The sequence below is a fragment of the Histoplasma capsulatum genome, genomic scaffold (genome assembly GCF_000149585.1).
Source record: "Histoplasma capsulatum NAm1 scaffold_2 genomic scaffold, whole genome shotgun sequence".
Lineage (NCBI taxonomy): Eukaryota > Fungi > Ascomycota > Eurotiomycetes > Onygenales > Ajellomycetaceae > Histoplasma > Histoplasma mississippiense.
In genome coordinates, this window is record NW_001813981.1 from 1,398,410 (window position 1) to 1,421,074 (window position 22,665).

A 22,665-nucleotide genomic window follows, 5' to 3' on the forward strand; every position below is an offset into this window, starting at 1 on the left:
GAAACTGGATTTACAGGGGACCCCGAAGATCATAAAAACAGGTTACATATGACAGCGGTTGGGCAGGTTCTTGCTTTTGCACTTCGAGCAATAAGGACCATCCCCCATGATCAAAGATGGAAAGACTGGGCCGCGAGTCAATTGGATATGTGGGTGATTACAGAAGAAGATTTACATTCACCAACGCCGGAAAATGATGAGAAGCCCCCAACACCATACAGGCCCCTGAAAAGTGCTCGGAACTTTGTCAAGAAAAGCCCTGTCCGCACCCGATCAAAGGCCGCGCGGTCAACCTGCAAACCGACATCTTTATTGCAGAATAGCAGTGGGGAAGATGACAATGATAGCGAGTCTGACACAAATCATCCTAGCAAAAGACCTCGACGTCCTGCGGATGTCATGGTTGTGGTACCTCCGCCACCTAACCGGGTATCATCTTACAAGGGCCCCGTCTGTAAGGATGGAACTCGGCGATATTGCACTCAGAAGTGCTTGCTTGGTCTCTTGAATGGTGGGCCGCTGGATAGGGCCTGTCCAAATGCCAAAGAACATGGGACAGAAGTCCATAAGATCAACCATACCACTTTCCTCTCCCTCCTCATGGCACAGATACTACAAGAAATAAAAGATCCTTGGTCCCAGCCTCTGGGTTGCGAATCGCTGCATAGGCACGGTTCTCGTGGTGCACTCTTTGAAGTTATTCTTTTTCAATATGGGTACACTCTGGTAGGAAAAGGTTTTCCTCTGGAGTTTGGTCCCTACCTCAGGCATGAAAAAGGCACTCTACGACCACTTGCAGCCGATCCAAGGTGTACATATTCCTGTATGTCTTGGCACAATCGATGTTTCTAAGCGGCCCATGTTCTACGATGGAATCGCAGACATTCCCCACCTTTTACTTCTCGCCCACGCAGGCACTGAAATTTCAAAATGTAATGTTGCAGAGACTCAAATTGTGTCTGCAGTATCGGAGGCATTGCAGGCCGTTCATGCGCTGGGTGTACTCCACTGTGATGCGGAAGAAAGAAATATGTTTTGGAGTGAGGAAGGTGAGAATGTGCTGGTAATTGATTTTGAAAGAGCAAAGATTCTTCGCCGTGAACGAGCGCCTTTAGAAAACACATCACCGAACCAGAAGAGAAAGAGGGGGTCCAAGAGTATGGGTGGAGAAACAGAGCTGGCTGTGAGACAAAAGCGGATTGACGCTAAATTCGAGAGAGAGCTTCAGGAGACGGTGCGATCCTTGAATACATACAGTGCTACGCAAAAAGTTTGAAACTTTTATGCACTGTTTATTGCTATAGGTTTACTGGGAGGTCCTGGGTGGTGTTTTAACCACTAGTTACTGTATATTTAATCCCATCATCATTTATTCATACGAGCAGACAACATTCTTCTAGAACAGATTTTTAAAATTGTATACTTTAGATATAAATACCTCTACTCTGTATTCTTCATTATAATCTCTTTCAGCTTGATGATGTGGCCCAATTAATAGATGTTTTTGTAAATTGAAAGAGGATAGTGATACATCTGTTGTACGTCAGTAACAGAATTAGTATTACAGTTTTGGAGAATTTGAGTGAGAAGCAGATTTCACTGAATCCCAACTTCGCAAACGGGGGCGTTTTTGAGAGCGAAAAAGCTCAGACTCGCTTGTGGAACGATTGAATCGGGGTTTGGCGCGATGCCCCAGCGAAACAGGCATGTTGCCACCCCTTGTTATCCTGTTCCCAGTTGTCCGTCGCCATGGCAACGAACCGGGCGTCAATAGCAGAATCTAGATCCGCTTCGTGGGAATAACATGGAGAGAAGCGTTGGAGAAGAGATGAATATAACTATACAAGTTTGATAAGACGATAGTTATTCATATAGTCACCTACATATATCCTTTCTTCCACGACTATTTGTTAAGGTGTTTTACGATGAGGTATGGAATGCGATTCCCGCCGTCCCTCCTTACATTTCATGTCGATGTGAATATCGCAGGGCAAGAAATGAACCGACTGGATGCTATACATGTACATACATTTAGTTATGTATGTTTATTTCTGATATAGGGATAAGTCGCTAACATGGAAATTATACGCCGCAGGTGAAACCGGCTGCCATTTCGCGTTTCCATACCATCACACCTTCCCTGCCGCATTCCTCCCCATATATCAGGCTCCCCGAGAAACACGGCTTGTTTACGAACAAAGAAACGGGATAAAACCATAACATACCAGGATATAAAATAATAGCCTTGATATTTTCGGGATATCAACAACATACACACAAGAGCGGCCACAACACAACAAGGCACATCTGCTGAAAAAAAGACGCGACGCTGGAAATCAGAGAAAGGTACCGTTACGAACGTTTAATAAATACATAACTTGTCCATATGGCGGAGAAAAGATAATCATTTGGACAAAATTTTTATCAACAATCCCCTTTTTGTCTCTCTATCTCCCGTCTCACTATTCTCTTTTACAATCTCCCCAAACCTTTTCACTACATTTACACTTTTTTTCCCTTCCCTTGTCCCTACATGTACTTAAATTACCAATCCCGCCATCACGACCTCCTCAGCCAGATCGTGCATATATTGAGAAACAACAGGAATATGGCGCTGGATCCGCGCTTCTACAACAGCATTGGAGGCCCACCATCATTACCATCACCATCACAACTGGGCTCCAGAGTCTCGATGGTCTCGATGAACGGAGAAGGTATGATCGTTTCCCACGCGTCGCCGGTACCGTCAGCCCCGATGTCCGTTTACTCCAGTGCCGCAGCAAATATCGGGCCAAACGCAGGAGCGTTATCCATGGCATCGTCCGGAGCGTTTCGATCGACAGCTTCCAGTCCGTCGTTGAGAGCAAGGGAAAGTGTTGTGGTTGAGCCGAGTCGGGCGGGGACGCCCGTTAATGGGGTTGGGGCAGGGGGAGGAGGCAATGTCAGGGTTGTGGTGAGAGTTAGGGGGTTTTTACCTAGAGGTTTGTTCGAGGAGCGAAATATTTTCCTTGAGTCCACTGTTCTCAGTTGCTCTTCCTGGTTCTAACGGCCAGCCCGCAAATTTGGCGGATTACAGAAATCAAACGAGGGACGGAATGTCTTATATCGATGAATCCCGAGACTCAATCTACCACCCTCATAGCTAGGCCCCATTCTGGCGCACAAGATCCGGCTAATTTCAGGATACAGAACAGGGGGAAAGTCCTCGAAAATAAAACTTTCACGTTCGATAATTCGTTTTGGTCTCATGATAAGAATGATGAGCACTACGCCACGCAAGAAGATGTGTATAATTGCCTCGGCGAGGAGTTCCTGGATCACAATTTCGAGGGATATCACACATGTATCTTCGCATACGGCCAGACTGGGTCAGGTAAAAGCTACACGATGATGGGTACACAAGAGCAACCTGGTTTGATTCCACGGACATGTGAAGACCTGTTCCAGCGTATTGAGAGTTCTGAATCACCTGATATCAGTTATAATGTCCGCGTCTCATATTTTGAGGTATACAACGAGCATGTACGAGATCTGTTGGCACCACGCACAGACACGCCATATTACTTGAAGATTAGAGAGTCACCAACAGACGGGCCGTACGTAAAGGATCTAACAGATGTGCCAGTACGGAGCTATTCAGAGATTATGCGGCTCATGCGCAAAGGAGATGCTTCTCGTACTACCGCGAGCACGAAAATGAACGATACAAGCTCACGGTCTCATGCAGTTTTCACGATCATGCTAAAACAAATCCATCACGACCTATCGACGGATGAAACGACTGAACGAACAGCGCGTATTAGACTCGTGGATCTTGCCGGGTCAGAACGAGCCAAATCAACAGAAGCAACGGGACAGAGACTAAGGGAAGGCTCTAATATCAACAAATCTCTTACTACCCTTGGTCGCGTTATTGCCGCTTTAGCAGATAATAAACCTGGTCGACCGCGCAAGAACAAAGAAGTTGTCCCTTACCGTGACTCTATCCTGACTTGGTTACTGAAGGATAGCTTGGGAGGAAATTCGAAAACGGCCATGATTGCATGTATAGCCCCGTCAGATTATGAGGAAACTCTTTCCACCCTGCGCTATGCAGACCAAGCGAAGCACATCCGTACACGCGCTGTCGTCAACCAGGATCATGTTTCAGCCGCTGAACGTGATGCACAGATTGCCGAAATGGCTGAGATCATCCGCGAGCTTCAGATCAGTGTGAACCAGCAGGCTATCAGCAAACGGGAAACAGAGATGAAGAATGAAAAACTAGAAGAGTATCAAGGTCAAGTCGTCAAGCTGCAACGGTTGATGGAAGAGACCAAGATGGTCAGTGAATGCAAAATACGCCAGTTACAGACGGAGAATGATGCTCTGCGTCGTCACTTGAAGCTTGCTCTGGAGAGTTTAAAAAACCCCATCCCGCCAGTTGAGGTAGTCAAACGGGCGAGACAGAGTGATCTGTTCTCCGTTCCAGGAAAAGAGAACATTGCGGACGGTGTGCGCATTATGGATGAAGAGGAGTATGGGAACGACACGCCTACAACAGAACCCGACCTGATCTGGGAGGATTGCGACGATTATGCCAGCGTTGCTGACGCCGGTGAACTGGAAGCCGTGGAGATGCAGGCGCAGATGGAGGACCTTCTGCTTGATCTCAATTTTTTCAGAAGGAAAGTGGCGGACGACCATGAGCGATTCGGGATCAAAATTGCAAATGGTGGAGAGAGGCAGGTTCCCGGGGACGTTCAGTTGAACGAATAATGGTGCACCTATTTTTGTCTCGGAAATTCCTTTTTATTGTTTCCACTTTTTGAGGCTTCGTTTGCGCCTTTTTTTCTTTCCTTTTATTTTTCCTTTGCCCTGTAGGATAAGGTATTGGGAAGGATCACGGGAGAGTGATCGATTGACCATCTTTTTCTGTCGTTTTGTTTCCTCTTTGCCATCTTCCTTTTTCGTGTGTTAGATCATCATTGGGATTGGGAAATATTTTGTATGCTCGTTTCGGCCTCCTGGTGTACTTTTCTTTCTTACCTATTATAGTTGAAATGAGAAATGAAATGAGAGATGAATGAGTCACAAGAGAACGAAGCTGTCAGTGACGTATTCATGCATAGCCAGAAGGCTGCAGAAGATTTATTTATATGTGGCCTGTGTATGGCCAGCATATGTTCCTGGAATATGAATGACAAAGACTCCTAAATAAATATGTCCCTATCGCACTTCTTTCCTCTTCAGTTACCTGCAATGAATCGCCTGCGTGCCGTGTTGAGTCAAATCATTCAAAATGGTTCCGCCGCCAGCCTGGTATTCGCGCTGTCAAGGTTGGGTGCAGAAGAAACTAAGCCGCCGCCCGCACGCATCGACCTCCGTCATGACTCAATCATTTTCCAAAAAATCTACTTCCAACCCTTGTCTTCTTCCGCAACACCTCCCCTCACAACAACCCGCAATCGTTTCTACAATCATGGGTCCTCCACCAAACCCTGCAAAAGACGCAGACTATTCAAAGCAGAATACCAATACGCTTGACGCGACAAGTAAACTTAATCGACCGAATTCTGATTCTCCACAGGCGAAAATTACCACTACCACCACCTCCGTGAAAGCGAATGGAACCCCACAACCAGCTGCTTCAGCACCTATTACCACCACTACAACTCCTGCTGATACTCCTGCTGTGCCAACACAAGTCAACACTAATGCGCCTTCCGATTCTACCCCAAAGCTCTCCGGCGCCGAGCTGAAGAAGAGGGCCAAGGCCGAGAAAGCTGCGAGGCGAGCGAAGGAAAAAGAAGAGCGCGAGCAAGCTTCTGGGAGCGGCACTGCGGCCAGTGGCGGTGGCAGCGCCAGCGGAAATGCAAAACAGCAATTAAACCAGCCATTGTCGAAGAAGGGGCCTCCTGGGCCTCAGGCGCAAAAAATTGCTGAGACCGGTGGCTCGGGCGGGAAAGGACAGAAACAATTTGGGACTGGTGGGGGAGGAGGGGGAGGAGGAGGAGCTGCTACTGCCGGGCGGCGTGCCTCGGTTTCATATCTTAACACTACGGAATTGTCGAGGAAGAAGAAGTGGGAGGAGGAAAATATGGCTGTTAGTAAGACGGTTGCGATGTTCAGTCATTTGTCGTTGCAGAACCACCGAGGGACAATCGCAGGAGCGGGAAAGGAGATTCATCCTGCTATTTTGGCACTGGGGTTACAGATGAGGGATTATGTGATTTGTGGGAGTAGTGCGAGGTGTGTGGCCATGTTGCTGGCCTTTAAAAGGGTACGTTATGCCCCTCTTTGTTTATCCCAATTACGTTTTTTGTTACAAGCGAGGACCAGAGAGTATTTCTATCAAGACATTGCTAACTCACAATTTTGGTCCTAGGTGATCGAGTCTTACACTACACCCGTTGGGACATCGCTAGCACGCAACTTGACAACACATCTCTCACACCAAATCTCATATCTTTCATCCTGTCGACCACTTTCCATAAGCCAGGGCAACGCGATTCGTGCTATAAAACTTGCCATTTCAGCTGTAGACCCATCCTGTCCTGAAGACGAAGCCAAAGAGGCACTATGTGAGTTCATCGACGGGTTTATCCGTGAAAAAATAACAGTTGCGGACCAGGTGATTGCAAACAGCGCAGCTCAAAAAGTCAATGATGGTGATGTCATCCTCTGCTACGGCGGGAGCAACATTGTCCAGCAGACCCTACTTACGGCCCACCGTCAGGGCAAAAAGTTTCGCGTCTCAGTAATTGATTCCCGTCCCCTTTTCGAAGGCAAAAAACTTGCCCGTACCCTTGCCAATGCTGGACTACGAGTGCAATATACGCTGGTTCATGCCATCAGTCATGCGGTAAAGGAAGCAACCAAGGTATTCCTAGGCGCCCACTCCATGACGAGCAATGGCCGCCTTTTCAGTCGCGTTGGCACCGCCCTCGTCGCAATGTCTGCAAAGGAGCCGGTTGGCGGCATAAACATTCCTGTGATTGTATGTTGCGAAACAGTTAAGTTCACCGACAAGGTAGTTCTTGACAGCATTGTTCTCAACGAAATGGCCGATGCGGACGAGTTGGCCACTAGCGAACCCTCACATCAACTAACTCAGCCACCACTGACAAAAAGCACCAAGCCGGGCTCTGCGGCTAACCAAGGCTCTGCTTCGACGGCTGATCCAGCTCCCCACACCGTCATTGATCCGAACAATCCTCTCCAACACTGGAAGGAGAAACCAGGCTTACAGCTGTTGAATATCATGTACGACGTCACACCCGCTGAGTATATCGATATGGTCATTACGGAGATGGGGAGTTTACCTCCCAGTGCTGTGCCGATCGTTCACCGGATGAGCACGAATTCCTGATCTCGGTCGTACCTGTTTGTTTAATAATTTCATGCTTTTTGTCTTGTTCCCTTGAGTTCTTATCTTGTATTTGTTTTCTTTTTCTATGAGTTTCGATTTCCTCTCCTCACCTGCTTTCTTTATTTCTACTTTATGTTTCTACTTTCTTCCTTTTATGTATATTTCCTTCTGTTCCCATTATTTTTTGATCTTCGGTTTTTACTGCACATGTTATGGGATAGAAAAAGGGTACATCAGGCACAACGGTCAGTACAATGCAATTGTGTTGCGATGAGGTTTGACGGAAAAGGAAGGCGTGGAAATAATGGAAAAGCAGGGGTTTGTGATATCAGGAGCATTGCAATGGAGCAGCAGGATTTTCGCGATTCTGTTTTTCTATCCTCTCGGTTTTGATTCCTTCTACTTCACTTTCGGGGCCCGGAGTATGACTGGGCTAATATATTTGGGCCCTCCCTTTAATTCTTGTTTAAATCTCTTTTCTCTCCTGTTTTGGATTCCATTTACGTGTGTATTCCGCATCATCTGTTAAACGACTTCCCCCTCCGTATATGTCCCAGTTTAGCAAGGGCTATATATTTCCTCTTATTTTATCTTGATCTTTTCATTCTAGCTGAATCTGAACAGCCTCATTTTTTCATTATGTATACTTATTCTAGCTACTTAGGTGACTTACTTCCAAATCTTTTTCCGTTCAATAAAAATCATTTTCTAAGCGAATAAAATCACGTGACTGAATCGTTCTGGATCCATCTGTCGATGACGTCGAGCTGGTGCAATGTTGACAAACAAATGTCAGAAATAAACTCCAATCGATAGAGGGGAAATAACTGAAGACTCCCACTCCTCAAAGTAAGATAATAAACAAATCAAGATGGTACGTCACAAACGTTAAGAACATAACCAAGACAATCAGCTAACACAAATCATCCACAACCAGTCCAAAGACTCCTCCCCAAACCACATACACTTCCACCATCCCCGCCTCGCCGACCTCTTCGAGGACTTCAGCCGCCCGTACACCTCAATTTTCACCAGCAACACAGGCACGGACAGCTCTTCGTCCAACGGTCCCAATCCAGCAGCAGCAACAGCGGCCACCACATCCACAGTCAACAACCCTTCCTCAAACCCTTCTTCGACAATGCCAGCAACCATCAACTCCTTCCTCCCCGTCGAAGACATCTACGTCGCCCCTCAATACCAACCCGTGAATCCTGAGGATGAGGATGATGTTGTCCCCGACCAACATGCTGTTTTTGGCATTACGCGCGCCATGGAGGCAAGACGGGAGGTTGTTTGGAGGGACTTAGCACTCGAGGAGCTTATGCGCGGGGCGAGGTTGGCGGAGAGGAGCGGAGGGGTTGGGGTTATTGTGGGTGGTGGTGGTGGTGGAGTGGGTGGTGGTGGTGCTGGGGGGATTAGAAGAGGTGGAAGAGGTGCTGGAGGGGTCGGTGGCAGTACCGGCGTGGTAAGGAGGGTCATGTGTTTGAGGTGACGTGCGGTGAGCCGTGCGGTTAGAAATGATTGTAGTGTGTTTCTTAGGTTGAGATGGGTATTCAGATCATTTTTATGTCGACATTTTGCTTTGTTTGCATAGCTTTGTTCTTTGGAGTTAATGGATGGAGGAGACTCGGCAAGGCATGGTTTCTTTTTCTGTATTTTATTGTTAAGCTCTTGTCGGGAGGAGCTTTTGTGCATATAAAGTAGTCAATTGTTGAAGCGAAATGTTGAACATCATAGTACAATACAGTGCATATGAATATATAGAGATATAATTGACACTGAATGCACCCCTATCCATAACGCCCATTCTCCCGAAGCTGCAATCCATGAGACCCATTCGTCATGTCATTTCCAAATATTTCTTAGATCTTAATCACATCAACTCTTGCCCGTTCATAGACTTTGTGCCCTACCTGTTTCACATTCATTTCTTCTTCAGTGAGGGTCCTTGGGTGCAATGTCATTTGCGCAAATGATCCTGCTGCTTTCCGTTTTGACAGTGTCCCAGGGTTAATAACCAGGACGCCCTCAACTACCTAAGAAGTTGGTGCATGGGTTAGCAAGGTTCCACCACGTTATCAAGAAAATCCAATCCGCAACACAAATTGCCAGGACTAACCTTGACAAACGGAGGTAAAATACTAGGTGTAATCAGCACGTCTGGTCGCACATTCCACCACTCTCCCAATTTCAAGTAGCTAGTATCGAGCATTGCACCAGTGGCTAGCCCACCCTCGACCCCAGACTTTGGCAGATTACCTCTAGCCGTCGGAGGGAAGACAGGTAAGAAATGCCGTTGTTCAATCAAATATCGTGATAGTCTGGTTAACAAGCCGCCCTCTGAAGGTCTGCCTCCTAGCACCTCCTCTTGTCTTAGTTCGTAAAGAACATCATGGGAACACATCCCAAACACGTTTTCATTGAGTGAGAGAGTTACGGGATTGGGAACGGTTCGAACCTGCTTCGTCTGGAATAAGTCCAGATCCCTTTTAAGTAGTTTCTCTTGCGGAAAGGAGACGTGTTTGCTGATTGCATCGCGAACTGAAGGGACGAGGAAAATACAAATGCTTGGAACCGCAGATGCGAGTTGTTTTAGGAGTGGGGTTATATAACATTGGAACAGGGATGATAGTGTCGCATTGTCTGGATCCAACCCTTTTTCATCCGGAAGGTCAAAATCACCAGATGCAACAAGGGGATGTTCTAGATCCAGGAATGGCCCCGTTAGAATCAAAGCATCAGCATATTCATCGGCAGCCTTTGCGCATAAAGTTCTAAGTGGTTCGAAATCCAGATTATCATCCGCGGTGAAAGGCCCTGAAGCTATGAGAATATTTAATGCCCGTTCCGCATCACTATCCCCAAGTCGATCATTGATCGATTGTATTATTGCGGGAGGCGATGCAGCTGGCGGTAGCAGCGGTGTGGAAAGCACCTCGAACACTGTGAAATACTCTCGAGAAGCATTTATTCCTCGAAGGGCAACAATTTGCCCAGGGAAAAATTGAACCGAAGGTAACGAGTCAATTTTCAGGGGAATTCGTAAACCTGCACCACTTCGTCTAGATGTTTCCAAAACCAAAGATGCTGTGTTCAATTTTCCCTCTAAACTGTCCGAAGCAATTCTTCCCACTGCAATTATCTCTTTGGTACTTTGATTGGCCGCACTGCCAAAGATGGTATCATCCAAACCATGATGTTTTTGAATGATAGCCATAAATTCATCTATCATGTTATCTAGCACTTCAGACGCCTCATTTAAATGCATGGACATCGGTTTATAGGCAAATTTCTTCATATCGGTGTTCGCGGTCGGCTTAACACGTTCCATTGGGTACGGGGCTATCGGAGGTTGTGACATCGAAAGATGAGTGTTTATCGTTTCCAATACTTGTCCACTATTTTGTCGTTCAGCGAAAGGGGTTGGCCTGTTCGACTATTAACTAACATTTTCTTTCTCTAACACATTTAGAGGAATGGGAAATGAATTACTGTAATCCAGCGAGGTCGCCATTCGATGGCCGTAAAGGAGTTTGAGGATTCCCTAGAGATCCAGCACTCTTTTCGACTCTGCCAACCTTCGATGTTGAAGGAGTCCCAAAAGCGGCTTTTCTTTTCCCAGCGCCAGCGCTCGCTCCATTGGTTGTTCGGCTGTGCGGTGATGCGGCGAAATCATCGAGCCTATGAAATATTAGTCTTTCATCCCCCAACCAATTAATAGAGTATGCAAAATCAGTTTCTGAAACCTACATCTCGAAGACATCCCGATTATTAGCTGCAGCTCGGGGGGTTGCTGATACAGCATTTCTTTTATCAGCTCCACGCATATGGGCTTTCCCTCGACTCTCGCGCTCCAAGACATCCTGGATATCTCTCTTCAGGCCTCGAACGGTATCCAAATTTAGGCCCGTTTCCTCTGCTCCCATTTTCAGGCAGTATGCATCCCATTTGTAGGATAAGTCTTGAGCAGACATCGAGTGAAGCCGCATGATCGATCGTAGTTCTGTCGCGATATCTTGCGGAACTCCAGACGGGGCAAGATCCCGAAAAGGCATCATCGAGTTCGCCTCCTGTAACCTCCATTGATAGCTCCGCTCCTCCACGTCGAGATTGGGTCTTTTGTTCAAAGCTTCCCTATACCGATACACACTACGGTCGTCAATGCCAAAACAGCTTCAGGGAAATTTGGAAAACGCGTTTGTCACGCGCTTTCATCTTGGCATTATTCTGCCTTCTGATTAGCCAATCCGCTCACCAATCAAAAGTAGCCGGCCGAACTTTAAATAGCATCAGCTTCAGCATAATTTTGCTCCTGACTTCTGCTCTATGATAGTGAACAAACTTGATTTCGATTATTTTCCCTGTTCAGATCTTCAATTGCGCATTCAGATACCGCGGAAATGGTTGTAGAGACAAACGGTGCTCCAACACAAGCTGCGGAAACGCCTGCTGACCCCGTCGATAAGGTTGAAACAAACCAGGATACTCCCAAGAAAGCTCCAAAAAATGAAACTCCCTCATCCCCAACTGCGGCTGCAGATGGAGTCATCAAAACGCCGTTTGCGTCGCCCTTAGAAACCTGCAAGCCAGAGCCTCCTGCAGAGTTAACCTCTGAACAACAATCGAAATACGAGCAGCTTCTTACGACTGTTTCCGAATGGACGACAGTTCCTACTACGACGGCAAAGAATGCGCCCACGGAGCCTATCACAGACGATGATCGTATGTTCCTGACACGCGAATGTCTGCTTCGATATCTCCGTGCTACCAAGTGGGACTTGAGTGCCGCCAGCAATCGACTCAGGGGAACTCTGACCTGGCGCCGTGAGTATGGCCTTGACAAACTTACACCCGACTATATCTCGGTTGAGAACGAAACAGGCAAGCAAGTCATTCTTGGATACGATGTGAATGCTCGACCATGTTTGTATCTGATCCCAGCCAGACAGAACACTGAGTACAGTGAGCGACAACTGGAGCACCTTGTGTTTATGGTGGAGCGTGTTATCGACCTCATGGGCCCTTATCAAGAATCTTTAGCATTGCTGGTGAATTTCAGTGATATGCGATCAGGGCAAGGCTCAACAATTGGTCAGGGCAGACAAACGCTGAGCATTCTCCAAAACCACTACCCAGAACGCCTTGGTCGGGCTCTCGTCGTCAATAGTAAGTTTTTCAACCGCACTGGGGACGAAAACTAGAGCAATCTTAGCTAACTTCTAACCAGTACCTTTCCTGGTTCACGGATTCTTCAAGCTTCTTTCGCCATTTATCGACCCGCTGACGAGGACAAAGCTCAAGTTTAACGAGGACCTCCGTAAGCACGTTCCACCTGCGCAGCTGCTCAAAACCGTAGGCGGAGAAGTAGAATTCGAGTATGATCACTCGAAGTACTGGCCAGAACTGAACAAGCTGTGTGAACAGCGACGAAAGGGGTACTTTGAGAGATGGATCCAAGGCGGCAAGATCATCGGAGAGCATGAAACCTATCTGAAAGGCGGACCCGACAAGGGCCGCAATGCAAGCCAGGCAGCGGTTCCAACGGTTGAGGGAAAGACGGAACGCTTGGAGGTCAACCACCCCCAAGCCAACAACGAGCAATCCGGCGACGCAATCACGCCAGCATAGTAAAGGGAGTTTCATCGTCTATTTCAACTCCACGGTCATTTTAAATACGACTAGCGCGTCATATTTCGGGCTCTTTTTTTTTATGAATTTCGTTTGATCAAAATTTTAAGCTTAATCATGTTTGGCCGGCATAGATGCATTGTTTGATGAAATCCGTGCTAGAACGTTCTCTCCGGTGTTCTTTGAATAGATATCGGTTGTCTTTTGAGCAGCGTTGGGGTTACACTTGCGGATGTTTAAGACTACTACTATAAGCGCGCCTGTCGTTGTCTGGGAATCAATTCACAATAACTATACGGTAGTATCATATAAGCTCACGAAAACCCGAACCCCCGCATTCCGGCTCAGATATGGAAGAAATTTAATTTAGTTCCAGATACCCCCACACATCCATTATTCCATCCCGCCGAGAAATGTATAATCAAAGGCTGCTTATCCTTAATATTCCTTTCAAAGTCGGAATGCGGCATCGGAACATCTAATGATCCGGAGCAAAAGCATCCAACCCTTCATAAGCTATTAACTTATTCCTATACCTATTCATTGCCATGCTCTCCCTGCTTAATGTCGATGCTATATCCAAACCCCCTCAAAATTAATATCTGGATTGAGGGTTTAACCTATGTCTGTAGCCCTTGTGTATAGTCTCCCATCAACCGCTGAAGTCGGATTTGAATTACATGATCCCTCGGCTTCCATACTTTCCTTCGCCCCAAGTCCATCCCTTGCCCTACATTGGCTTGTTGGGCTAATCCTACTACGTCGATTTCAGCAGCTATTTCTGGAGTGAACCAAGCCAGCTAAGCGGTTCCAGTTGGTCCACTCTCTCTACTTGCGGCTATCCCGTGCAGAACAGACTTGTTCTACCCTTACACCACAACATGACCGATGATGCCCTAGACCGACCACATACTGCGTCGCCTAGGCTTCCGGGCATTACGTCCTCCGCTAGTCCATCGGCAGGAACGGGCTCGAGAGGTGGTCACGAGGTGGGCTTCGTACAGCCATCTTCCTATCTCCGACCCCGCGCTGTGTCTCGTCCAATGTCTCCCGCTCAACCAGAGCGAGCTGTCGACCGCGATGAAAGATTGGCGCTGGTAAGAATATTAGGGATTTTCCTCCCCATGTTCTGTTTTAGCTTTATTTGTCCAGTCTCTTTCCCTCTACCGCCCTTCCCCAGGTTTTGGACTAATGCGGGGCTGGGAGCTACGCGGACCCGCATCGGGATGGGGGAAACCATTGATTGATCTATAAACGTGGATGAGCTTTTTACACTTATTGCCCGATTCACTTCAATGGAGATAACAGAGAGAAGACAAAATATATACAATTTCCTGCTTTCCTTGAGCACCAGTGCTGACATGATTCCCTGTGACAGCGTGAAATCCGAAAATTCCTCAAAGTCCGTACCAGCTATGACGTCCTGCCTCTTAGCTTCCGCCTAATTGTCTTTGACACCGCCCTCTCAGTGAAGGAGAGTCTCAACATTTTAACGCAGAATGGTAAGCTACAATGCGGTCGAGGTTTGCACCGCCGCTCATGGCAACGCATAGAAAATATGTGCCTCTGATAACCATCCAAACGGTATAGGAATTGTATCTGCTCCACTATGGGATTCCACGACCTCAACTTTTGCCGGGTTACTCACCACGTCGGACTACATCAACGTCATTCAGTACTACTTCCAGTATCCAGCTGCGTTAGCGAAAATAGACCAGTTCCGCCTGAACAGCCTGCGTGGTATGTTGTCTTACTTCAGTATTGGCCTCCGCTTCGTATTTTCGTATGCTAACTCGTTGTAATAGAAGTCGAGAGAGCGTTGGGCGTTGCTCCACCAGAAACTGTTTCTATTGACCCCGAACGACCCCTGTATGAAGCGTGCCGGCGTATGCTCTCTTCCAGAGCACGCAGAATACCTTTGGTGTCGTACGATTCTCAAACTGAAAGACCCCTGGTAGTTAGCGTAATCACGCAATACCGCATTCTAAAGTTTGTAGCTGTAAACGTTAGTGAAACGCAAAAGTTACGAAAACCTTTGAGAGAAATAAATCTCGGGACATATAATGACGTTGTTACTGCCACCATGGACACACCTGTCATTGATGTGATCCACAAATTGGTTGAGCGTAGCATATCCAGCGTTCCAATCATTAATTCTGAAGGTGAGGGCCTCTGTATATACATACCTCGTCCTCCGATATTCAATAATCAGCTGACTTAAGTTGTTTCTCGTTTGTCAGGCGTTGTATACAATGTTTTCGAAGCGGTTGACGTCATAACACTGATCAAGGGGGGTGTTTACGATGACCTTAATCTTGGAGTCGGTGAGGCTTTGAAAAAGCGACCAGTTGTAGGTCCACACCGCTCGTCATTGGATTTTCCTTGAAGCAGCCAACTTACATTTTTCTTTGTTAGGGTTTCCCCGGAATCTACACATGCTCACCAGATGATGGTCTCGACACCATACTTGACACAATTCGTCGGTCACGAGTACATCGTTTGGTCGTTGTGGATGAAAATTGCCGCCTCAAAGGCGTTCTCACATTGAGCGACATATTACGCTATATCCTTCTAGAAGGCGAACCAGACGAAGCATGATTGAAGAAACAATCAAACTAGAAAAAGAACAAGTTCCTTCAAATATGCATAGGCGCTAGCGTTATATCCTTTTTACCCCTTGGGCTTTCGTTCTTTTTTTTTTTAAAAAAAGCTGGGATAGAGTTTGGAAGGCAAAAATAAACCCATGCGTTGCCTAGGATCTAGTCGTTGGCTTATAGCCTCGCTATTCGCTATTACTCCAGCTCTCCTTAGGGTGCATAACCGGCCTAGATATGGATTTATTAACGATTCCTGGCTATTTTGGCATCTCACTTTTGCGTTCTTTGTTTTGGATTTTTATTGGAAGCATCGGCGTTTATTTCTGGAATAGAGCGGTCGATACATCTTCTCTATGTCAGCTCGATCATCGTTTATACCGTGAATGGCAACCCCTCTAGCTATGTCGATTTACCTCCACCCACCCCCCCCCCGTTAATTTCATTCTTCCCATTGCTCAATGATTTTTTTATGGCTGATGAATGCAGAGAAATGACAGCAGTCCCCTAAATCTGGCATCTTGTTTTTATTCATGTGGCTTGTGTTTTATCTTCTTTTCTTTACTTTGTGAAGTGATAATCGGTATGAATTTTTCACACTACCCTTTGATTGTTTTCACGTTCAACCAAACTCCGTCTTCCATGGTTATCAGACCGACCACTCACCAGACAGATTTCCACGCACAAATACTTCTTCGCTGAGTCTCTACTGGGCCGCTTCAAATAATGCTACTGGCGTGGACGGTTGTTCCTTCCCTCCCTATGGTCGCTCTTGCCCCCGCCCCAAGGCTGTTAACAGAAGTGTTTGCATTTATATTGTTACTACATATCTCCTCCTAAACCCTGTCAACCCTATTTGCACCCTTACGCTTTGCCATTCTGGCTTCCACCGGCCTCATCGACAATCGTTCTCTATACCATCCAAGGGCAGAGCATCCGAGGCTGAAGAAAATGGGCTTCTCAGAAGTTTTGCGTTACCTTTCACGGTTGTATCGCAGAAGCTCCAAAAATAATCGATCGAATATTACTGCTCCATCCGTACAAACAAAACCTCCTCCTACCAATGATCCAAAACATACGCAAACATGTCCTTTCGTCACCGCCATTGAACCGAGGCAGGAGGACCGGAAGGTAGCAGACAACCACATACCTAGGATCCCATCAAATCAACAGATAGATGGGATTCAACCAAGCCAAGCTCTGGTCGAATCTCGCCAGGTTGTTCGGGAATGTAAATTCCCCATCGAGGCTGTTAAAAAGGCTAGGACACCGCCAAAATCACATTTTGAAAACCTCCAGATTGAAAAATCGAGTGGTCGTATCCGAGGCTCGCCCGTCTGTAAATCTCGAGTTTCAGACCATAGCGAAGACAAGATCTTATCGGACGGGCTGAGGGGCGCTATTGGAGATGAAAATCATCAGGGCACTGCAGGTCCAGCTCTAAGTAAGGATGATTGTGTTGAATCTAACCCTCGACGTAACTCTAGCAAGTCAAAGAGACAATTCAGCAATCAGACGCTGTTGTCGGATGAATCTTCCGACACTGTCCAGCGTAATCCGTCGAAACGTTGCCGAAGTCCAATTGCAACCATGGACTCTAAGATTCTATCCGAGAACAACAGCCAATTCTCAGATATCCAATCCATACGGAGGTCCTACATGATCAGTTCGGACGACATATTAAAACCTAGTGGGCTGTTCGCATTTTCAGAGCGTGACCCAAACTCTTGCTCATGTAACGAATCGCATCGTTCATGCGATGGGAGTGCACAGTCGACCCGTGCGCCAGCTCCATCCAAAATATCCACGCGCTCTTCAGAAAACATATCCAACAGAATAGTGTCTGACACAACTATTCCACAGAGGCACACCCTTCGTTCGACGGTTTTGAATCGTCTCCGTATCTCTATTGATGTCTTAGAAATTGTACTACCCACTAAATCTCAAGAAAATATTCCAAATCCAGGTGAGAGGGAAGAGAAACCAAGAAATTATTAGGCTAAGCACTTAAGCTAACCATATGTAATTTTCTCAGCGGAAGAAGCAGCGGGCTCGCCCAGCCGTTCTGGTTCTTTTCTCGATCGTATTCGCAGCGTCAAGTCAAATTTGGGTCTCAACCGCAACAACAGTGGTAGGAGAGCATTGCGTCGTATCCAAACCTTTGCCAACCTACCAGTACAATACCATATCGGCGAATTGAGGGGTAAAGGATTGCAAGATCTAGCCCGCCTTGGAGGGTTGAGTTATTTGAATTTGCCGGAGGGGTATGGCCCTCGTAACCTAGCATTGCCAACATGTTTCGCTTCAACAATGGGTTACCTTCTAGAAAATGGTATGGTTTGCTGTTATTTGGCTAGAAGAAAGTCTCAAGCTAAGTAGACAATTTTGATAATAGGCATCGGTGTTTATGATCTACATGACTTTCATAACAATAACGATATTGTTTTATCGCTATATAGTAAATACGCCAACCAGGTGCTCTCTGCTGCTCTGAAAACAGATACAATTGACAAAACTACGAGAGCAGTCAGACCGCCAACTGCGTTCGTTCCACAACTTGGTAATCCCTCTGGAAGAAACACGGACTTTATTCATGATGTTTCCATGGTATTCAGACACTTATTGTGGGGTATACCTGGTGGCATTCTGGGATCCGTATACTTAGGTGAAGTATTACAACGAATTCAACAACACGAATTTAAGACGTCCTTAGTGATTAAAGATCCATACCGAAGCGAGTATCGCCTCGATCTTCCGCTTCCTACCGCTGCCAAAATCCGGTTAATCGCGCTTGCCCTCGCTGGCTTGACGAATGACTTGCAGTTAGACCTTATATGTGCTGTCTTCGGCCTCCTTTCGTTTACAGTTGACGAAAATGCCAAAATATGCAATGCACCCGATTATAAAAACAATAGCTGCTCCATACTTCCAGATTCCCAGTCGTTGGATAGGATTTTCAGGTTTGTTCTTGTGGACCCCAGATCCATTACATTGATTCATGATGGAGACTCTAACCTTAAGGACACTAGAATCTGTTATGAAGGTCTGGTGAAAATGATCATTGATCACTGGAAAGATATTTATATGCAGTTGACATGGATGGAGGGGTTTTAGTTCACGTTGCCATTATATTGTTTGGTTTGGTTTAGGTTATTTTTGGCCGCATTGCTCCTTTACTCTGGAGAATCGGTGTTTAACTACGCCGTTAGCAAAACAAAATGCCCTAGAGTTATTCTTAGGTATTTTCTTACGTTTACGACAGTTGGTCCAATTGGGTCACCACATTGGATTGCAATATATGGCCATTATCAGAACTAGCAGGGTGGTAACGGTGATGTCCTAACTCAATGATTGATGACTAGTCTCGTTGTGTTCGTTGGATGTGATATTGCATACTTCCGGGTGATTTTGCTTTTCTGACCTTGTTATATGAATTTACATAGTTAGTAGAAGCAGAACAGAGACTATTAGTTATATAGGATCTCTGAATTGAGACCAAATGGAGCTCTGAAGATTTGTCTGTCAACAAATGCCAGCTCTTTTGGAAACGGTCTGAAGTATTCCTCTTTTCAAAATAATAAATTAATCCATGAACACTTATAACCTATCGGTTGCGCAAATTTATCCAATTAATGAATGGAAGGAACAGAGATAGAGACGACATCGCCGCAAGCTAAGAAAGAAAATCTCATTTATTCAATCAACCCATTTATTATTAAAATTTTGGACATCTTTCCTTTGCTTTCATATATATTGTCATTAACAAAATCGTGAGTCAGATATTTCGAAAAAGCTCAATAAATGTGCCAGCCTTCCCCACAAACAATTAGTCATATAGACGGACACCCCCATCATCGTCAAAATCTTCTTCATCATTGGAGTTAGAAGACTCGAGAAAAGAGCCCAATGGTGAGCTTATGCTACCCAAACTGCAGTGTCCAATAGTGGTGGAATAACTGGCACGCCTGATCAACTGAGGCGTGTTTTCGATAGTGCCAGTGATATTATGGGTATATGTCGGAGTCGGGAGTTGGCGAATACCTGTTAATATCACTCGGTTATTAAGAGATAAGAGGGGTAATTATTTGAAAATCATTTCTCTCTTTTCCTTTTCTTTTTTCCATACCTAACCCTTCTTCTACCCTGTCCCACGCACAATCATCTTCTATCAGCGATTCCGGTATTTTCTGTGTTGTAATGAGCGATGTAACGCTTGCGCAGGAGCCGTTATCTTCAATGCCTAGAATATTATTGAATTGTCAGCGCTCTACACCACTTACCAGAGTAGAAAGAGCCGATGAGGCAAATGGAAGCATATACTTAGGCCGCCATCATATCCTCCGATTTCTTCACCCCATTCACTCCCTACTACCGTCGACTGCCCGTTTATTGCCACAGTGGGGGTAATCCCGGTATGCGAGTCCGGATGCCAGTTAAATGGCTTTTGCTTTCCAGCGATTTGATGCAGCGCATCCTTCCTGATTTCCCGAATCATCGCGTTTAATATATTCCTCTGGAGGATTTGACTCTCATTTTCTTCTTCGCCATTTGCAGCACCAGCGTCGCTCTTCAAGCTGACATCAGGCGGACGCCAGTTCAGGTAGATCTTGCAATGGGACGTAGGCTCTTCGAAGTTACCTGGATGGTACCGGAAGTATAGCTTGCAGCAGTAACAAGCCGGTTTGCTACATGCAATATATCGATCTGAGTCTTCGAATTCAAGTGCTTTTTCGTGGAAATGCTCCAGCACTTGTACCTCTGCGTGAACTCGTGGGCGAACGGTTGGGTCTGTATAAGGTATTAAGAATCGATAGGATACCTGGGTCGCTTCATCCATCTTCCGCAGCTCCTGTTGGTAAAATCCCAGCTGCGGAGATTTGGCAGGGAGCATGCGAACAAGCACTTTGTCTAGTAGGGTCTTTCCGCGGACGGCTGCTTCATCGATTGGTGGGAGCCACTCTGCCCTTGCTGGAGTAGTTATGGCACGAATGCTGAATCCGTTAAGCAAATGTCTGAGCTTAGATGCGGTCGATACGAGAGAGTTAGCTGCTCGAATGTGATGGGCAAGGCGTCCGATGTAGTGACGGAGTCGGCCGAATTTGTTATGGATCGCATCCTTGCTGGCTTTATAAGGGGGTTCGTCACACAACTCTTTCAGGTGTCGCATATCTGGTGACTTTCGATTCTCAAAGGCTAGGTTGCATAGGTAAACTAGGTCGTTTGGGTCAAAGTTGCAAAATCGTTGTAGCCACAACTCGAGGCCACCCACTGCTTATTTGTTAGCTTAAAGCTCGAACTAACTACTCAAGCTTGGGGAGTTCTCATCTGGGGACACATTTCGACAACATACAGGCTTCCTTGTTTGCTGCTATAAACTTCCTGCATCCCGCCAACTCCCGAGAGAAGAGTGATCGGTACTTCTTAATCCTCCTGGAACCAAAAGAAATGCATAATTTAGCGATGTCTTCTTTATCCCCTTGTCCTGGAGCTGTGGAGTTTGCAATTCGTTCCAGTGTTTGCAAGAGAAGCTTAAGAAAAGGGATGATCTTTGCAGTGGGTGAGGTATTTGAGGCAACCCAGAAGGTGCAGCCCTGCGGAGTTGACTCCAAGCCGATAGCAGTGACCGTGTCACCGCCCTTCTCATAGTCGCAGACATATGCCAGTTCGTTCAAGAAACTTCGTCTGCAGTCTTTGACAAGGGAATTGTCTGAAGGCGATACCGGCAAGCGATTTGTGTGGACACCTCTAGTAGAACCTAGGGTATGCAAAAGAACGAGGGGTTCATAAAAGCGACGAAGGAGGCGTTCGCGTCTGTTGGGATACCGACGAGACATTTCAGTGGAAGCCGACGCACTCCTCTTTCTAGGAGGTTTCTTACGTTTTCCAGCCATTTGCGGAGATTCTTCTCATGCAGGGCCCCAGTGTGATGAAAATGGCGAAGAGATTGTTGGGCATTCGGTGGAGTATCTATATATATCCGAACATTGGTATCGCCAGCAGAGGTCAAGGCTGACGAACACGTTGGATGCATATATTGGTTAGTTTCTGGAGGGCCTCATTCATGGTGAACTGTCTTGAGCTGCATGAACAAAAGACAAGTAATGAGTCCAATCATAACTATTATTAATATCGGTATGCATCGCTGAACTCTTCCACAAGGTTTGTATGGACCAGGGTCGGGAGGTCCCTAGACTTCATTGCCACGGCCAACGCTTAGCTCTAGAATCACTCGTCAAAATCAGATGACAAACAAACCATCCAGCTTTGGAGGAGTAAATTTGCAGGACCTAGCTGAAGAGTAAAACATTCAATTCGAAAAAACAAAAAAAGCCCTGGATGATATATGTGTGTTCACAAAATGTTCTCGTCTTAGTGACGTCCTGTCGTCATTGAGAAGATTTACCCCCAAAGAAGACATTTGGTTCAGGAAGCCCAAGACCATGGAGAGCGTTTCCCTTGCTGAAGCGCTCTAACGAAGTACACCTCGTGGTGAGAGAATGGGGGAATTGTGAGAAGATCTGTAACTGATTCGGCGGGGTTGGCAGCCGTTGAGTTAGGGCTGTTAGTTAGGGTTAGGGCTTGGGATTGATCTCCCATCGTCAAGATTGCAAACCACTCTTGATCGCGTGACGGCGAGTGCCATGATAAGGACTGGCGTAAGCAAATATCGACGAATTTCCTTTTTGGCAAGAGGTCTCTTTCCACAGTCATCTACTGCGTGTGTTTAGCAGGCCACCGAGGACCAGATCCGGCGAAATAGCCATGTAGTCCTTCTAGATTCATCTGCCGGCGTGTCAAGCATCTCAAAATAGCTCTCCATGCTAGAGAATGAGGGGAAATTGAAATTAAAATGTTGCCGTACATGGAATTGTGGTATCAGCTCTTTTGTAATATGTCCGTCCCCTTTCATTCGGTTCAAAGCCCATAATTTTTATTGTTTCTGGTTATGGATTTAGTTCCCCAACTCGAAACTCCTCTCTTGTTCTCTTTTCCTCCATTTGATATCTCCACTTTTCGTGGTTCACATGGTGAAGTCACCGCTCAAGGCAAAGAAATGAAAGTTCGTTATGGAGAGGGTGTAGCAACTGC

At 46.3% G+C, this 22,665-nt stretch overlaps 10 protein-coding genes across 10 annotated transcripts; 7 read left to right on the forward strand and 3 right to left on the reverse strand.

The window, feature by feature from the left end:
- Positions 1–48: 48 nt before the first annotated feature.
- HCAG_02514 (predicted protein) lies at positions 49–1,276 on the forward strand (the record flags this gene model as incomplete). Its single annotated transcript, XM_001542293.1, has 2 exons — positions 49–823; positions 882–1,276. The coding sequence occupies 2 exons, from the start codon at positions 49–51 to the stop codon at positions 1,274–1,276; spliced, it is 1,170 nt and encodes a 389-aa protein (XP_001542343.1).
- A 1,257-nt stretch (positions 1,277–2,533) lies between these two features.
- HCAG_02515 (hypothetical protein) lies at positions 2,534–4,758 on the forward strand (the record flags this gene model as incomplete). The annotated part of the gene is made up of 2 exons (XM_001542294.1): positions 2,534–2,714; positions 3,143–4,758. 2 exons carry the CDS (start codon positions 2,534–2,536, stop codon positions 4,756–4,758), a joined length of 1,797 nt encoding a protein of 598 aa, XP_001542344.1.
- A 703-nt stretch (positions 4,759–5,461) lies between these two features.
- HCAG_02516 (conserved hypothetical protein) lies at positions 5,462–7,351 on the forward strand (the record flags this gene model as incomplete). Its single annotated transcript, XM_001542295.1, has 2 exons — positions 5,462–6,262; positions 6,368–7,351. The coding sequence occupies 2 exons, from the start codon at positions 5,462–5,464 to the stop codon at positions 7,349–7,351; spliced, it is 1,785 nt and encodes a 594-aa protein (XP_001542345.1).
- An 871-nt stretch (positions 7,352–8,222) lies between these two features.
- HCAG_02517 (predicted protein) lies at positions 8,223–8,846 on the forward strand (the record flags this gene model as incomplete). Its single annotated transcript, XM_001542296.1, has 2 exons — positions 8,223–8,225; positions 8,289–8,846. The coding sequence occupies 2 exons, from the start codon at positions 8,223–8,225 to the stop codon at positions 8,844–8,846; spliced, it is 561 nt and encodes a 186-aa protein (XP_001542346.1).
- A 370-nt stretch (positions 8,847–9,216) lies between these two features.
- On the reverse strand, positions 9,217–11,343 carry HCAG_02518 (conserved hypothetical protein; the record flags this gene model as incomplete). The annotated part of the gene is made up of 4 exons (XM_001542297.1): positions 9,217–9,390; positions 9,474–10,752; positions 10,847–11,035; positions 11,105–11,343. The coding sequence occupies 4 exons, from the start codon at positions 11,341–11,343 to the stop codon at positions 9,217–9,219; spliced, it is 1,881 nt and encodes a 626-aa protein (XP_001542347.1).
- A 411-nt stretch (positions 11,344–11,754) lies between these two features.
- On the forward strand, positions 11,755–12,982 carry HCAG_02519 (conserved hypothetical protein; the record flags this gene model as incomplete). The annotated part of the gene is made up of 2 exons (XM_001542298.1): positions 11,755–12,520; positions 12,582–12,982. The coding sequence occupies 2 exons, from the start codon at positions 11,755–11,757 to the stop codon at positions 12,980–12,982; spliced, it is 1,167 nt and encodes a 388-aa protein (XP_001542348.1).
- Positions 12,983–13,863: 881 nt separating this feature from the next.
- On the forward strand, positions 13,864–15,580 carry HCAG_02520 (nuclear protein SNF4; the record flags this gene model as incomplete). Its single annotated transcript, XM_001542299.1, has 6 exons — positions 13,864–14,079; positions 14,361–14,484; positions 14,573–14,722; positions 14,788–15,144; positions 15,223–15,332; positions 15,398–15,580. The coding sequence occupies 6 exons, from the start codon at positions 13,864–13,866 to the stop codon at positions 15,578–15,580; spliced, it is 1,140 nt and encodes a 379-aa protein (XP_001542349.1).
- A 947-nt stretch (positions 15,581–16,527) lies between these two features.
- Positions 16,528–18,641, forward strand: HCAG_02521 (predicted protein; the record flags this gene model as incomplete). Its single annotated transcript, XM_001542300.1, has 4 exons — positions 16,528–17,356; positions 17,612–17,908; positions 17,972–18,536; positions 18,620–18,641. 4 exons carry the CDS (start codon positions 16,528–16,530, stop codon positions 18,639–18,641), a joined length of 1,713 nt encoding a protein of 570 aa, XP_001542350.1.
- Positions 18,642–19,402: 761 nt separating this feature from the next.
- Positions 19,403–21,410, reverse strand: HCAG_02522 (predicted protein; the record flags this gene model as incomplete). Its single annotated transcript, XM_001542301.1, has 6 exons — positions 19,403–19,617; positions 19,703–19,816; positions 19,897–20,182; positions 20,215–20,364; positions 20,396–20,844; positions 20,927–21,410. The coding sequence occupies 6 exons, from the start codon at positions 21,408–21,410 to the stop codon at positions 19,403–19,405; spliced, it is 1,698 nt and encodes a 565-aa protein (XP_001542351.1).
- Positions 21,411–21,962: 552 nt separating this feature from the next.
- On the reverse strand, positions 21,963–22,219 carry HCAG_02523 (predicted protein; the record flags this gene model as incomplete). The annotated part of the gene is made up of 2 exons (XM_001542302.1): positions 21,963–22,100; positions 22,190–22,219. 2 exons carry the CDS (start codon positions 22,217–22,219, stop codon positions 21,963–21,965), a joined length of 168 nt encoding a protein of 55 aa, XP_001542352.1.
- Positions 22,220–22,665: the final 446 nt, after the last annotated feature.